This window comes from Aptenodytes patagonicus, chromosome Z (genome assembly GCF_965638725.1).
Source record: "Aptenodytes patagonicus chromosome Z, bAptPat1.pri.cur, whole genome shotgun sequence".
In the NCBI taxonomy this organism is placed as follows: Eukaryota; Metazoa; Chordata; class Aves; order Sphenisciformes; family Spheniscidae; genus Aptenodytes; species Aptenodytes patagonicus.
In genome coordinates this window covers 38,342,681-38,357,885 of record NC_134982.1, presented here as the reverse complement: position 1 = coordinate 38,357,885, position 15,205 = coordinate 38,342,681, and the positions used below count along the sequence as shown (strand labels likewise).

Genomic DNA, 15,205 nt, shown 5'->3' with positions numbered 1-15,205 from the left:
AAACATGGCCCTGACTAGACCTTTAAGGAACATATTGGCGATACCACAGTAACTTGAAAATCCCCCACTCTCTTTTTTAAAAGTTACAGGAACTATGAAAATGTCATATCCAAAACACATTTACAATCATAATCCATCCACATACCAAAATGAAAAAAGAAAAGACAGCCCTGGGCTTGTTAAGGGCAGTTATATTTGCCCTCAACAACAGATGTTTTTAACAGTCCAGGCTGAAAGAAATACAGGGATTTAAATAAGCCAGTAAGTAAATAAATAAATAAATAATCTACCAATCTGATGCCAGCACCAGAACAGTAGGAGACCTTATTGCTTCCTTTATTCCCCTTCATTTCTGCGTCTGTTGATACAGTGCAGGATCTGAACAATACACTAGCAAACTTCAAACACGGTCTGAGATTATATCCAACAAAGCTAGAAGGGGAAATTCGACACCCCTACTGTAAATTCATATGGAAACAAAATGAGTTATATTTATTTTATGGGACAGTTTGAATTTATTATAAGTTGCATATAATTTCCTGTCTCATTTCTTGAGCACTCTTGGAATTTATTTCAGGATGTGCTACGTTATCACACACCCCCTTCCCTCTGCCCTGACACCCTCTCTGTCGAACTTGCTCTACAAGCAGTCCCTGAAAGGCAGAAATCCCAGGGCAACGTCTAAAGGGTTGAAGCTTTGGAAGAAATTCCATAAAGGCAGTGAAGACAAAAATGGAAACAATGTGAAAATTAATGTACTGTAGAATCAGTGAACATACCACTTATTTCTCTACACTACCAGAAGAAGGACTGCTCCTATAAGCAGTGTCCAAATAATTCACAGGTGGCAAAACTATTAAGATTTCTACATATGCTTGCCTTGGAAGCAGATTAAATCACACAAGTACACAGACTGCTTTCCCTCCTCCAGTCACCTGTCTATATAGCCTTCCAATTTCACCACAACTTTAGCTACTTTTATAAGAAATTTGGAAAAGTTGGTTCCGACAGCAAAAAGAAAAAAAAAAAATCTCATATGTGAAATGAAATTCTAATTAGGGTACTTAAAGGGAGAAAATAAGAAAAAAGCTGGAAATGCACCTGGACTTAGTAATCTCTGATATGGTAACATCCCACTGTCAGTGAAGCAGAGAGACGGTCCTGGCCTATAGTAGTCTTCAATGTGCACACTCAGATTCAGTCCATAACAAACCCACAACATCCAGCAAAGGTGTTCTGTTGAAAATGAGATAAATTGGCCATTCGGAGGTTTCACAAGAAGATATTCATGACCAATGCTTTTTGGAGGTATTTTAATTGCTCCTGTGCCTGACATCTAAATGCCACATGTAAAAGCTCAAAGTAAAACCAGTTATTAAATGAAAAGACTTCAGTACAAAGTCTAAGCAGGTGGAATGCAATATAGCTCTACTGCAGTTAACAGAGGCAAATCAATTTATATAGATGAGAAGCTTGCTCTCAAATCTCAGCTAATACTATGGTTATAAACCATGATATTTGTCTTAAGAGTTAGCATTCTGAGAATGGTATTTGCCACTTCCAAAAAGAAGGGCAAAAACTTTAAAGGCTGATGACCCTATCCGATTGTGGGAGAGCCTTCAACAGAGACAGATAAGATACTGCATACAATTATCTTGAAAGACAAATGAAACATTTGAGAATGGCATCTTTAAAACCATGATACCGACCTTTAAATCTTTCTAGTATCTATAATCCCCAATAGACAACCCTCTCTCTTTGTCCCTTTTGCATAAGGAAAAATTTTAGCTGATTAAAAAAATAGGTCTGAATATGTGCAGTGAGTCTAAGCATGCATGATAGCAAATCTCAGACCTGTGATGAAATGTTTTACATTCCCTGAGATAAAAGGACATGTAAATGATCAGATAGCACTAAACGTTGACTATTATTGGTCTGTGTTCAACACTACACAGGGTTAAGGACCTAGAGAAGATTTGCCATCACTCCATGAAATGTACGTCTCTGCTTACTTCCCCCACTTTACCTGAACACACATTTAAGGGCTAGGGGATGTTGTAAGACCTTGAATATCCAAAGCTGGTCAGCCATCTGTTCAGACAAGCCTATTGTCCATCTGCTGGTATGAAAAGATGGAGGTGCCAACAGCAAAAAGCCATTCCTGTACATCAGTTAGGAATAAGTTGTGGTTCATACCAGAGCATGATATTCTGATGGAATTCAACATTTCATGCCAGCTTTTGATTAGTTGCTGTCCACCACATGAGAAGACTGCTTTCATAACTGTACTTGGCTTGGGCTGGAACAAGTAATTTCTTTCTCCTTTTCCTGCTCCCCACCCTGATACCATAGCATCTGGTGGTTGATGTGTTTTCACTGTTTTTTCACTACCTTCAGCTTTCTGATTGTTTCTATAAGGATGATCTTATTATTCTGCCTTCCTTCCTCATATGAGAGAACACATGCCTCTGCAGCAACAGACTGCAATTTCCCATTTTTTTCCCCCATGTCGATTGTTGCCCATACAGCTCTGACTTTTCTTACAAGCTTAAGAAAATAGCTACGAAAAGCCATAGAAACAACAGCGCTGTCTGCAGATTTGACAAGACAACACTGTAACAGAAACCATGAGGTTATATTTGGATGGCTAACAACACAGTTATAAGAGATTCAGTTTTGGTTTGCTTCAGTGAAAATTCAGTCATGGAGAGATTGATAGCCCTCTCCTAAAGAATTATTTGTCTGGTCATGTGGACTACTCAGGCTTTACATTAACTCATGAACCTTCTGAGCATATGAGTTTGCCCAGCTGACAGATCCATGACTACAGGTGACCATATTCCAATCTTCAGACTCTCCACAGTGTTCAATTTCACAGTTTCTTTCATTATTCTTTGCCAGACCTATGAATCTAGCAAAAGTCATTAAAACAAAGTGTGTTTAACTTTACTGACACTGGTGAAGCAGACCAATAGCTCAACAGCCTACATTAAGTACTGACTCCCATTCACTAAAGTCCAAAAGAAAAAAATTCCATCACACAACCCTAGTTCAGCTCATGCAAGCCTTTGCGCTTGGTAGAAAAAGAGTAAATAAATTATATACTTCAAAAAAAAATCTGAAGGAAGAGGTCAATAAAATAAGTCCAAACACAAAATTCTAGAGTAATGTAGGAAGAAAGTGATGAGTATACATACTTAGTAGCATCTAGACCTTCACATTAAGAAATTGTTTTGTTTTATAGACATGACACATTCAGAGTACAGCAGCACTGGCCACAAACCACAATGATGAGAAATTTTGCACTCCTTCACATGAATAAATCCTAGCTTTGTATAGCTGAACTCTGTATTTCAGCACATCCTTACCCAACTGGTGTGATCAAATGCCAGTCTAAATATACATGACTATGCATGAAAATATATCTGCGCACTTTGGACCCTGTACTGGAAAAATCCCTCTCTATACAGCTACAACTGTAGAAACAGAGAGTCAGACATAAAACAGTAAATAAACCTATCTACACATGAAAGGAAAAACTATCAAGGTTTGTACATTCAGATGTAAACAAAAAACATTATATTCATTCCACTGGCTAATTGTGCTTGTGGTCACCCAAGACAGACCCAGTTAGATAATAGGGGAATGTAATGCCAAAGAGCCTGGAAGGAATGGACTATTGTATTTGACTATTTTCCATGTACAAATTAGCACAGCAAAAAAAGAAATCCTGCAGAAAAACACATGTACTTTATTACAGTTCCTAGTGTTACTTCTGTAAGTACCACAACAGTAACAGAGAGAGCTAAAAAAAGCTGCTAAAAAGATGTAAAAAGCAAATGCAAATGTGATTAAATGCCCTTCTGACATGAAGTGATTTGACTTCAAGTTCGGATGAACATATGTCAATGGCTGGTTATGGTTTTGGCCACATTTCCTTTGAGTTAGATAACTGTGATTTACTTGTGTTAGGCTTTTATTTTTAAACCAATAGAAAGGGAAATCTTCAGAACAGAATGCCTGCTTTCTTTTGTTTCTCTTAAAAGTGGTGTGCTAGTATTTCCTTAGCATGCAAAAGTTCACAGAGCAATGAGCAAAATTCTCCAAATACCTGGTCTTAGTCTGGAAAGAGAGAAACTCTCTTTTCAAGTTACTTTCAGACTGGTATTACTTTTTCAAGACAGGCGTCTAGTGTTATGGCTCAGATTCTCAGAAGTATCTGTGAAAGTACCTAACTCCCATTTATGCCAGGGAAACTGGATGTCTGAGTATGGAGCAAGTTCTAGGGCAGTTAATAAACTACTGACCCCCACAGATGTTACTCAAGCACCACTCGAAAATGAATACAATTTCTTCTGAAGAAGGTTAAGAACCCTGATGAAGTAGTGAGCTACCCTCATTACTACACCACTCCAGGTGGTCTGCCCTGAAGTAGACTATACCTGCTGTCTAACAAGGGGAACAAGAGAGATTATTGCTGATACTGCCTGCAGACTTGTCCATCCCCTTAGCATCATGTATGCATGGGCTGTGCATTTGTCTGGCCCATGCAACCTCCTTAGTGAGGCAAGGGTGCTGAACAAAGACTTTAGGTGCTACTTTGCGCTACAGTGTCTTACTGAAAATATAAGAACATGGGATAAATTATTGTAAGACTAATCCTGTAAGCATTTGTCACCTAGCCTTAGTGCTTACAGCTGTGAACTTCTGCTGATGTTACTAGAGTGCTACATCACTAGAGGCTGCTTGTGTTGCTCAGCGTGGGCAAGACAGGGGTTTTAGAGAGATACAAGGTGAAACACATAAATCCAAATGCCAATTGTCATAGTTTTCAAACTCATTCCAACTACTTGACTAAAGGCTAATACCTATGAGGCTAATAGCCAGCTCACAGGCCTGATCCAATGCCTCTTTTTTTCTCAAAAACATCCATGAGCTTTCTACTATGCCCTGCGTGAACTCATGCTGCAATAAACTACAGTAGTAACATGTATACCAAGGTATCCTGCAACTTATCTCTATCTCTATCCAAGCTGTAAGTCAAAATCTTGCATGTTTACCTAATCTCCTGCTGAAAGCAAGTGAGAGATTTTCCTGAGTATGGAAGGAGCAAAAGAATGGCCTGATTCAAAAAAGAAAATTAAGCTTGCTTCACATCACTATTCTTAAGGCACAAAGAGATTTGGTGGGAGGTGGGGGGGAAATCTCTTGAGGCAGGGTAAGTCATACAAATACAAACTAGTATAGTATGGAATATAATGCATAATAGTTGGCAGCAGAATGCACCATTTATTTTCATGAATTAGGGACTGAGAACTTAATTCACAAGCAGCAGAGTGAAGCACAAATGTTATGAGTATGAACGTAACATGGGGCCAAATCCTACAGTCCTTACACAGTCTTCTTGAGTCACATCTCCTGTTGATCTTCCCCAAATTAGTACTGCAGGATTGGCTCATAATATATTACAGTCATCAGGTTATAAACTTCTCATTTTCATAAATGAGGGAGAATCTATGCTGACTTTATGCCATTTTGTGTGAATTCAGTATTTTAAATGGAAAATAGACCTTTAAACAAAATAAGACTTTTAAATCAGTCCAGATGATAGAATTCTTATTTTTGATGATTAATTAGTATTCAGTGATTCTATATCCAAAAAGCTTTTTTTTAAAAATCACACAATAATTTTTAACAAGCATTTCATATAGGGTTATCCCACTGTTTAGGTCCCTGTGTGGCTACTAAAAAAATGTGTTAAGATGAGTTTACAATGATTACCATAGATTGTTTTATACAGATAAATAAGAAATGCAAGCTGCTATGAAGTTCATCTATTTCTTTAAGATTCTTTGCTATTTGAATGACTACATTCAGTCAAATCTTCAGAAAAAGACAACATAAATGTATGCCAAGACGACTATGGTATCAAAAGTGTGTGCATATTAATATTCTTACTGCAGATTTTCTGATAGCAAACATACAGCTCATACTTATAAAATTAAGTATGAGTCAAAATGGAACATTTAATCTCAATCATACAGCAGAGCTACAGCGCTCAGCTGTAGAGCATCCTATCAGGATAATCAGGGGAAGTATGTGAGAAAAGCGTATAGCAATGATCAGCTTTACAGCCCTGAAGTATACTAGATACCACATAACATATCTTCCAAAAGTTGGTATAAACTTGTCTCTGTAATGAGTTACAGCAGTAATGAGAGCTCATTTAAGCTGGCTGCAGGGAAAAGTTCAGTACATGCTGTACCTGGTTTCTCTGCATGTGCACAACTGAAAAATATTTTTTCTTTTCTGTTTTTTTTAGGAAGGAAGAAAATGCCAGGAACATTACAGCGTGATATAGTTTGATTTAAAGAGGGGAGGAACGGCTCTTCTCTAAATCCCAAGCAGTTAAATCACCATTCACAGGCACTGCTCTCCAAGTTTATAAAGATGATGCCAACATCAACTTCTTGGTTCTACCTGCAGCAACCCACAATACCAAGGCTCCAAGCTTGCAATACTTTAGAGAGGATAAGATTTACATGATTTTTTCAAAACAAACTCTAACTGCAATCTTAAAGATTAAAAACGTACCCACCCGCATATATACACACAGATACAATATCAGCTACAAGCGATACCCATTTGCAGGAAAGAAATGGCATTTACCAGGACGAAGGAAACCAGAAGCAGGGTGCCAGCAGTTGTCCAGCGGCAGCACTCCATGGCTGGGTCCGTGCCGGACCTGGGGTCGGACACTGCACAAGCTGCGAAGCGCTCGGCTGCCTGCTGTCACATCCAGCGCTGGTGCGAACCTTCAGCCCTGCTTCTCCGCCTCCATCAGCCCTGCTCACATTTCCCGACCCAGGCGTGGGTGGGTAGGTTGGGGTGAGCTGCGGGGAAGTGCTCCCTGAGCCGGCGAGCAGCCAATCGCCCTCCTGCTAGTCAGTCATGCAGCACAACAAAGCCAAGGGGTCTAGGGAAAGTGTAACAGTGAAAGACAGAGGGGAAGAAAAAGAGAAAGAGAGAGGAGGAGGAGGAGAAAGAGGAGGAGAGAGGCAGAATGGCACAGCTGAAGGGAATGCTCTGCCTTCAGCTAGCCGTCCTCCAGGAGCTCTGCTCCACCACTTGCCATGAGCTGTTCACGCTTACTGCTAGGTCAGTAGCTCTCCTCCTGAGCGTGCATTGTTCCAGACAGGAGGGAAACTTAATCTGTGTCAATACATAACGTATGCCATAAAAGGCACCAATCGGAAAATGCTGAAATCCTCCAGGGAGAATGTATGTTTTACTAAAGCCTTGTATTCTCTACAGAAAACTGCTCTCTGGAACACTTTTACACCATTTGTTCAGCAATAAAGGGGTCTGACTCTGCTCCCAAATTGTAAAGCAGGAATGTTTCTAGCAGGACTGAGTGACAGCCTTTCTGTTGCTACTTTTTTCTTTTGGGGGGAATTTAAAAACTACTCTATTCTTCATTAGAATGAAAGTGGGCTTATGGGAGGAAGAATTTTGCACAGAAAGGCAAAGATCCACACACCTCAGGAAAGCTGGGAACTCTGCCTTTAAAGTGTTAATTTGACAGGAGTTTCAAGTCACTGCTCTCACTCTGTTCAGGATTCGCCTAGTTTGCATGTCTATGCCCCTGCATTGCCTGAAGTCTCCAGCTCTTTTTAATTTTTTTTTGTCTATCTGTTTGTTTTATTTTCTGAAGCAGAAATTGCAAACTGGATCCAAGAACTCTTTCTCAATGCAGTAGGCATTCTCCCACATGGGACTGAGCTGGACGTCTCTTGCGGTCGCAACATTATGGTGCTGCAGGGCATACTACGTCCAGATGGGCACGTAGAAAGCCCTGTCTTCCCTAAGCTCTTGACTATGGTTCCTCAGTAAGCTCAGACAATGAAGGAGAAAAGTAAGGTACATGCGTGTTAGGGGTGGAGAACAGTATGCTAGCAATGAGCCTGAAAAGTGACTGAAGCTAGCAGGGGAAAGGAAAACTCTGCCAAGGGCACCAGGATTAGGGGCAGAAAGGAAAAAGGAGCAAGTGTAGACCACAGACCATTTAAGAGAACTGCACATCAGTAGAAATGAAAAACAGCCTGGAGGAAAAGCTGGATGAGCATATGGAGAGTGATACAGAGTTTGTAAGAGGGAAGGAACTGAGGAGAAAAAAAAGAGTTACAGATGTTGAGAAGTCAGATAGGAGGAAAGAAGAGGGTCTGGCTTGACATAACAGGAACAGGAACATAAACGCTGAAGACATCTGAAGGCCAAAATAGAAAAGAGATAAACTAGACAGAGCTGAGCTTTGGAAGTTAGGGCTGAAGAGAGACATTCAGAACAAGAAACAAAAGTAATTAGGAACAGTGGGAGAAACAGATTTGAGCTTGCAGTAGTTTGGCTAGGGACCTTTGGACTTGGTGGGCAAGGAAACAGGGCCAGGAAGACTAAAAAGGCTCAGTGGGAAGGGGCTATGATGGAAAACCAGCTAGGTGGACAGACTGAACGTAGCAGGAGTGAGAAAAGGCCTAAAACAGCTACTAAGATTTCTCTACCACCAGTGAGTCCTTTATGTGTCCAAATCCCCTCACACAGCAACTTCAGAGACCACTTCCGCGAGGAGAGGGGAGGGATGGACCACTTTGCACCACCCTCTGGCTCAGAAGTGGGGAAACCATCGTAGGATGACACCATGGCAGAATTTACAACTTCTTATATTGTCCTTGAAAAGTCAGGAAACTAAACATTTAAATCTACTAAAAGTCTAGTGTACCTTTTATAAATAACACCACCACCACCACCATACAAAGCCCCCAAACCATTTGCTTCACCAGCAGTGTCAATACACACCTGAGAGTTGCACATTTTTACAAAAAGGATTTTTTCCATACATCTCCTGGCCACTGTTCTCTGTTTTCTCCCTTACTCTGTTCCTTTACCCCAAGAAGATTAACATCATAGGAGAAGTACTTACAGATAGCTCCTGGAATTCCTGTACACAAAATTCTCAAGGCCAAATTTTTATGGTAAACAGCAAGGTTCGTAATATTGAATAGATTAAATAATGACTGCTTTATTTTTAACAACCAAACTGCTGCAATTATGATTACATGGCTTACAATGGATGAAACAACTGAGAAGGATGTTTTTATAACCATAAGCTTTTTTTTCTTTTTTTTCTTCTTTCTCTTAGCCCAACTTTAAAATAAACCATGTCCCTAAGCACCACATCTACACGGCTTTTAAATACCTCCAGGGATGGTCACTCAACCACTTCCTTGGGCAGACTGTTCCAGTGCTTGACAACCCTTTCAGTCGAGAAATTTTTCCTAATATCCAATCTAAACCTCCCCTGGCACAACTTGAGGCCGTTTCTTCTCGTCCTATCGCTTGTTACTTGGGAGAAGAGACTGACACCCACCTCATTACAACCTCCTTTCAGGTAGTTGTAGAGAGTGGTAAGGTCTCCCCTGAGCCTCCTTTTCTCCAGACTAAACAACCCCAGTTGTATGAAATTCACCAGACCTGATATTTTGTTGCACATTTAAAATTCAGACCAGATTCTAAAATGCAGCTTGAATTTTGTTTTCCCAACAAACTCATGCAAACCCCATAATTTTTTATGAACCCACATGAATATCATATTTTCAACAGTTTGGCTTTCCATGTTCTGCACATATTTGAACCTAGAAATCAAAGCGAAATTCAAGGAATGGAAACTCACATGAATCAAATCCAAAGGAAAGGTCTACTCAAATTCTTGCATACAGCTTTAATGAGGAGTCATGCCCAATATCTGCCAATTTCTACAGAGCAGTGTTGCATCTACCTAAAGGCTCATTTGAATTATTCCTAACTGAAAAAAAAATGAAAGAGAAGTGTAGATTTACTGAAAAATGACATTAAGGCATGAAGTGCCTGGAAGCATTCTGGAGCTGAACATCTCCATATCCTGCTGTTCAGGTCCAGGGTTTTGTTATACTGCATATATGCATTTTGTATGGAGTTCATTTATTTATCTTGCTGAAAGGTCATTCTAGATACGGAACACTAGTTTGGGGGTGGGGGTATTTCTTTTTGGGTTGCATATATACTCTAAAATAAAGCCTGTAGTAAGAAGGAAAATATGCCCTAAACAAAGTAACATTGCCAGAAAGGTGCAAAGCCTCAGGCCCTGTTCATCTCCAAACTCTTTCTGTCATGCACCCCAAATGAATGCAAGAACTCAGAGTAATAAAAGACTTCTACCTGCAGCAGAAGTAATAGCTGAAACCTCAAGGGATGTGTTAGCCAATGTGGATAGTGTCTACCGTGCCCAGCACTTTGTTTTACCAGTAAGACAGAAGTTGTTCTCAGCAAAATCTTAATGCTACAGATGAAGTCCTGAGTCCTTCAAGATCATTGGCAAAATTGATACTGGATATCGGTGAGTCCAGGATTGCATTCAGTATCACTTTCTGACTATATGCAAATATGTCACCTCCAAACCCTGATATTACAAACATAACCCCTTCACCGTCTTAAGGGAGAGTGAATGCACAAATACACGCTACTCCCTGTCCTGAAAATTATCCCTTCCACTTTCTGAACTGGTCATTAGTTCCAGTTCTCCTTCACCTCTGCCAGGTGTTTAAATTAGATAGGTTTGCATCTCTTTGTGAGAAGCAGAGCTGGTTATCGGCACTGTACACCTATGGCAGATTATATGAAATGGAAGTGGAAGCAAAGGAGGGTGTCTGAAGCAGTATTTTAAGCTCTACAGATTTAACAATACTTAATTTGAAAAACACACGTGCAGGCAGAAGAAAACTGTTAACATCAATATGCTTTATAGCAGGAAAGAGTGAACTCAACTTTGGAGCTCATCTCCCTGGGGAGAATATGTTACTGTTTGCACTCAGAAGCCACCTGTCTCTTCCTGGAGGTTGGACCTCTTTTTTGCCATCAGGTCTGTAGCAACCAGGATTTTTTATTTCCTTTTACTTTTTCAGTTAACGCTTATTCTTAGATTTTGTCTCTTATAAGCCTGGATTGATTTCTGGGAACCTGGAAGCTTGTGCAAGTATGGAAAGTGAGAAGCGGGAGGGAGCCAGTGCTTTATGAGGAGCTTTAGACAGGATTTGCATTTACATGTGTGTGTGCCTATGTGTGCCTTCAGTAGATGTGAAAGAAACTAGAATGAAAGTTACAAGGACTGCAATATTCTGGACTGCCTAGGTGAAGGTCACCCAGACGTACATGACCTGTGATTATGAAAGCACTTTCCTCATAGGTTAGGGTGCTGATGCATACAAAACCTCTACCTAGACCTCCAACTTGAAATAAAATTCAAACATACTGTAGCAGGAACAATACAGCTCTGAGGAATATGAACATCCTCATTCACACCTAGCAGGGCAATACATAGATAGTTCAGCCTTCAGACTTATCCAGTCTTTGCCCTGTATGAGAGACTGGTTGCCATGAGCACTGGGTGCAATGAAGTCACCTTGGAACCGGTGCGCTGTGACCTCTCTGTCTTCGGCACCCACATGAACCTCCACATCTACCATGAGGAGAAGTCTCAAGGAAGAGATGATACATAACACTGCTCAATCCATTTTGTTTAACTGGACAGAAGTCAGACTGATGAGATGCTTTCACATGAAACATTTTGAGCTTTCAACAGTGAAGCTGAACAGTTGTTTCCTCCACGGGAATTGTAGAAACAGATGGAGTGAATTCATATGTGAGGGCTACTTCTTTCTAGAAATTTAACTGTACTAATTGAAGTGATGAGCTACAAAGATCTCCCCTGCTTCCCATGTTAGACTGTCACCATTTACCTTATGAATAAAGATACCTATTCCACTTCAGTAACAGCCTGCTAACCTTTGGCAGCAGAAAAATCAAAACCAAGATTTCACCAAAATATGTAAAAGTTTATAGATTCTTGCAGTGTTTTTCACAGCAATTTAACACTGTATTCACATTTTTTCATTGGAAGGGTGTGGTAATTTAGTGGATGAGCCAAACATCTTGAACTGACATGCTTGAGATCTGAATTACAACAGCAAAATAGGGGAATTCTGTAATAGGAGATGCAAAATTGCTTCCTCCTCCTGTTTTGATGGAGAATCCCAGGTAAGACAGACAAGCATGTATCCATCATTCTTCCAACATTGTTTCTTTCTCAGGCTTATTCCTTTCCCAGGGTGCCACTTACATATCCTTAATATCTCTCAACTTTTGGACATGCTTCTTGTGGACAGACTAAAATGGATTCCTGTTTTTAGAGTCATACCAGTGCCTGTCTGTGAGTGGGCTCACACATGACTCTGGGCCACTCGCACTCTCCTTCTGGAAAGTGAGCCTCTACCTTCCAATTTTTTCCTCACACAAGACTGTTGCCCCTATTGCTGCAATTCAGAAGCCTGTGCAATTTATTTATCTTCAGTCTTTCTGTGCCTCTTCACTCCCAGCTAGCACTGTATCTCAGCTTGCTCTAACAGTTGTTTACATGCCATACTCTCCGAACAGCCCACAAAATACAGGAAATACTGTTTTTATGTTTTACAAACAGGGCATTGTAGGTACAGGGAGATTAACTAATTTGCCCATGATTTTACATGAAGTCACTGACAGAGCACAGAATTGTACAAGATCTCTGAAGATGCAAACTAGCAGCCTTAGCTACACGGACCAATATGTTGGTTAGTTCCATGAGAAATCACGTTAAAGTAAATCTCATTTAACTATGTATGGCAATAAGAAATACACTGTGAGAGTATGTCAGTAAATTGACATTAACTGCAGAGCGCTTCCAGTACCTTAGAGAACACATCCAGATCTTGCAATGAACTTCAAGCAAGTAAGAGACCTGTTCTATGCTGGCAACTCTTGCAAATCCATGACCAGTTTCATAGTCATTACTGGGTTTTTAACTCACAGGCCCAGCTTCAGATGTCAGGCCAATATGTGAGTTTCACTTTTCATATAAGTTTCTGGGCTCACTGTTGGCAAAAAATAACCAGAAAACATGATCTTTAAAGGCTCAGATACTGACAGCAGATACAAACAAGTTTGCGTGCAATTATTGGAAGTCTCATCATTCGAGCTATCAAGCTTGTGATTTTAGCGATATTACACAGCAACACTTGGGGTTGATGATATTGCTTTTGAATATTGCAGGAACAGAGCCTATATTTTTGTAAACCACCTCAGCTGGAATTCAGCTGGAGCTTTATGGGTTATAAATTACTTTACTGAAGAAACCAAACCAAACCAAACAAAAAACTTCACACACTTTTTAACCTCTTTGGGTCTCTAATTTACAAGGCTTTTGTCTTGTCTTATTTTCCTTCTATGGCAGTAGAGTATAGGTAATTCTTTGTATGGCTTTTAGCTTTTGTAATGCAAATGGGATTCGATTCCACTTTCCTTTTCTTATCAAAATTCAGATTCTACAGGCAGGCTTAGATGATCGTGAGCAAACCTGAAATTAATCAGGTGAAACTGCCAAAGTATCATTAAGGAAAGAATATGTGAGTTTTACGAATCTTACAAAGAAACAAGGAAGAAAAGAAGACTAGGGAGTACATTTGGATCAGGATTTGGAAAACCCCTAAGGTGGGGGAGGTGGGATTGGGGTTTGGCCAATTTGCGATACTCGGTTCTGTGTCTGGATTCAGCTTTCCAAATTTTCCAAAAGACAAGGGGTGTGGAGGAAGGAGGGGAGTTGGATTCAAAGCTTTTGGGTTTTGGCCCATCTCTTGTGCTAGCAATTAATGAGAATGCCTGGACAGCACAAAGCATACTTTGAAATGTTGAGCCAGCAATATATTTAAGCAGTGGAGAAACCCTTCTTTCTTAGCGAGAGAGTTTTGAATATCAAAACACTAGTGAAGATGCCACGTGGATGGAACACCCACTCAGTCACAACGGGGTTCTCCACGGAAAAGACACAGAGTACTTACCCCAAGTTGGCCAAGTTAATAAAGATTAACAAAGCAGACAAACAGCAAGGATTATAGCACAAAAACACCTAATGAACTGTTTAAAAGCTGGAATCGTTATTGTTCTTGTGACAACCACAGAGATGGAGAAGAATTGAGGTTCAGTGTTAAGGAAAAAAATCTTTGATTTAGAGCACAAAGCACATTTAAAAATATAGAAAGATAAAGAATATGTCATAAAACATGAGGGTAAGTGGTAGGATTTTGAAACAGCACAGGGCTCAAATGGCTGCAACACATGCACAGAAGTGGAAAAAGGTATTCAGTGAAATATTTGAAACATATGGTTTTTGTTTATGTTTCTTGCAAATATTTGAGAAAAGTGAACAACTCCTACCTGTATACAATCGTGACCATGAATGCACTATTATGTTGTAACAAAAATGTATTTATAAGCAACCAGTAAAATACTGGAAGAAATTATAATGTTAATAACTAGGAGGCTATCGTGTTCCATATTAAATTTCTCAGCACTGCAGCTCACTATGCAAAGAGCAGCGGTTTCTACTTGATGGATTAAACAGTTTCAAAATGGTAGAAATACAGGAAGCAGTGAAACAAGACAGATAGTATTCTCCTTTCGAGCTAAGCAGAAAATATTCTCACTATCAGAGAAACAGGTGAAAAAATGATACAATTTTTATTTCCTGTGTTTACATCTGGTGGGATCTACTGACCTTCTAGTTTGAATTTATAAAGGTTGGCAACTCAAAATTCAAATCCATATGTGGACTGAATCTTCACAGAAAAGGCTTTTTTAAAAAACATTTAAAGAACGATTATGGCTGGTAAATAGATGAGTAGCTTGCACTGAGCCAGGCATGTGGTTAGATGATATAATCTTAAGGACCCTAATCCTTCTCTCATTCATGGAAGAAATCAAGAATAGTAGGGTCTTCTACAAACTAAAACAGATGAAAATTGGAGCAAAATCTTGATTTGTATGACATTTGGTCTGTATTATAATTTGTTTTATCATGTAATTCAGTATGTGCTCATATAATCTGAATTTCAAAAATAAAAGGCTTTCATGTGGCAATCAAAGATAAAATTGATCATGTCACTAAGTGTGACAAATACCCACCGAGGAACTGAAGAAAACTATCTTGACTAAGAGCATCAAACCTTCCCCTCAAATGAGAACGATGTGATTCTCCAATCAAATCAATTACTGCAGTAGACAAATTTCTGAGCAATGGAAGATAAGG

The 15,205-nt window shown here is 39.7% G+C and overlaps 1 protein-coding gene across 1 annotated transcript in view; it reads right to left on the bottom strand.

The window, feature by feature from the left end:
• Positions 1 to 6,951, bottom strand: part of ADAMTSL1 (ADAMTS like 1) — a 202,176-nt gene extending 195,225 nt beyond the window's left edge. Inside the window, exon 1 of the mRNA XM_076362419.1 lies at positions 6,670 to 6,951. Within this exon, the coding sequence (XP_076218534.1) occupies positions 6,670 to 6,726 (57 nt within the window). The 5' untranslated portion in view covers positions 6,727 to 6,951. The remainder of the gene's footprint in view (positions 1 to 6,669) is intronic.
• Between the last annotated feature and the right edge of the window lie 8,254 nt (positions 6,952 to 15,205).